The 1,212-nt window shown below is 35.6% G+C and overlaps 1 protein-coding gene across 1 annotated transcript; it reads right to left on the bottom strand.

The window, feature by feature from the left end:
• Nucleotides 1–151: 151 nt before the first annotated feature.
• On the bottom strand, nt 152–777 carry LOC118732818 (protein krasavietz-like; the record flags this gene model as incomplete). Its single annotated transcript, XM_036461928.1, is given in 2 exon segments — nt 152–445; nt 529–777. Coding segments are annotated over 2 exon segments (402 nt in total). The 3' UTR covers nt 152–281.
• Nucleotides 778–1,212: the final 435 nt, after the last annotated feature.

Genomic DNA, 1,212 nt, shown 5'->3' with positions numbered 1-1,212 from the left:
AGATGTTACGTTTAGTATTGCACACATTCGACACCATCTGCCGCAACAAGGTGCAACAATATTGCCAGTCAGCGGATGGCTCTAATTGTATGCGTTTTGGTTAACCATTTTAATAACTTAAGAGCTAGTGACTCTATGTCGTATTAAATTTTCTTGTCGCAACATAAGAAATCTTTGATTTGCACTATTTTGAAACAAATCAAAGACAAGTAACGATGTTACGTTTACTATTGCATACATTCGACACCATCTGCCGCAACGGGGTGCAACAAGATTGCCAGTCAGCAGACGGCTCTAATTGTATGCAAACAACAAATTTTTATAATTAATTTCATTTCCATTACCTGCTCATGGCTGCGCATCGTCTCAATGTCTTCATTTGCTTCGAATATGCAATAACTTGTGCGGGGTTTCTCGCCATCCTGAGAGATTGATCCTCCCGGAACTGTAAGCAAAATTTTTTTATACGTTAGTATTGCAGTTTAATTGTTATTCAATTTAATTAAAACACTTTTTCGCTGTACACACCTAAGAGACCACCAGCAATTAATATATCAAATAGTACTTCGCCGTAGCGACGATAATCAAGTTTGTTACCAGCGCTGTCTAAATATTTAGAGATTTGTTCCAAGTCACCTTCAGTTTTTTCGAGACCAGCAATGACCGCATCACGGAATCCCGTTGGGTCATATTTCTCTCTTTCATCTCTTTTTCTGGTCTTTATGCGCTGACCTGATAGTACTGGTCTTTCAATTTTTTGACTCATACAATAAATTGCTGCAAGAAACATAGAAAAAGTAGTAAAACCTCAAAAAATAAGATAACTTAAAACAAAGGCTTCGTCTCACTTTAGCAGTTACTAACTATATAGTTATATATGTAGCTACTAGTTTAACTATAGGTAATTAACTCTTAGCAGATTTTTATTAGGTTCAAAATACAAAAAGATCACGTAAATATATTAAAATCCTATAAATAGCTAAATTTAATAACAGCTGCCATAATCCATGCCTACTGGTATAGTAAATCATGTGGTGCAAAAACACGCTACTACACTTTCTTCTCTATCTTCCGCTGCCACATGGCGTAGCTGAAGAATGTGAGAACTGCATATCAAGTGTCAAGGTGCAAGTATAGATTCATAATAAAAAAATAAAAATACCCACACAGTTGACAATTGTTAATTAGCCACATTAACAAGCTTTATGTCGT

This window comes from Rhagoletis pomonella, unplaced genomic scaffold (assembly GCF_013731165.1).
Source record: "Rhagoletis pomonella isolate Grant_MI unplaced genomic scaffold, Rhpom_1.0 Rhpom_scaffold_29279, whole genome shotgun sequence".
NCBI classification, from domain to species: Eukaryota; Metazoa; Arthropoda; class Insecta; order Diptera; family Tephritidae; genus Rhagoletis; species Rhagoletis pomonella.
This window is presented reverse-complemented; position numbering and strand designations above follow the sequence as displayed.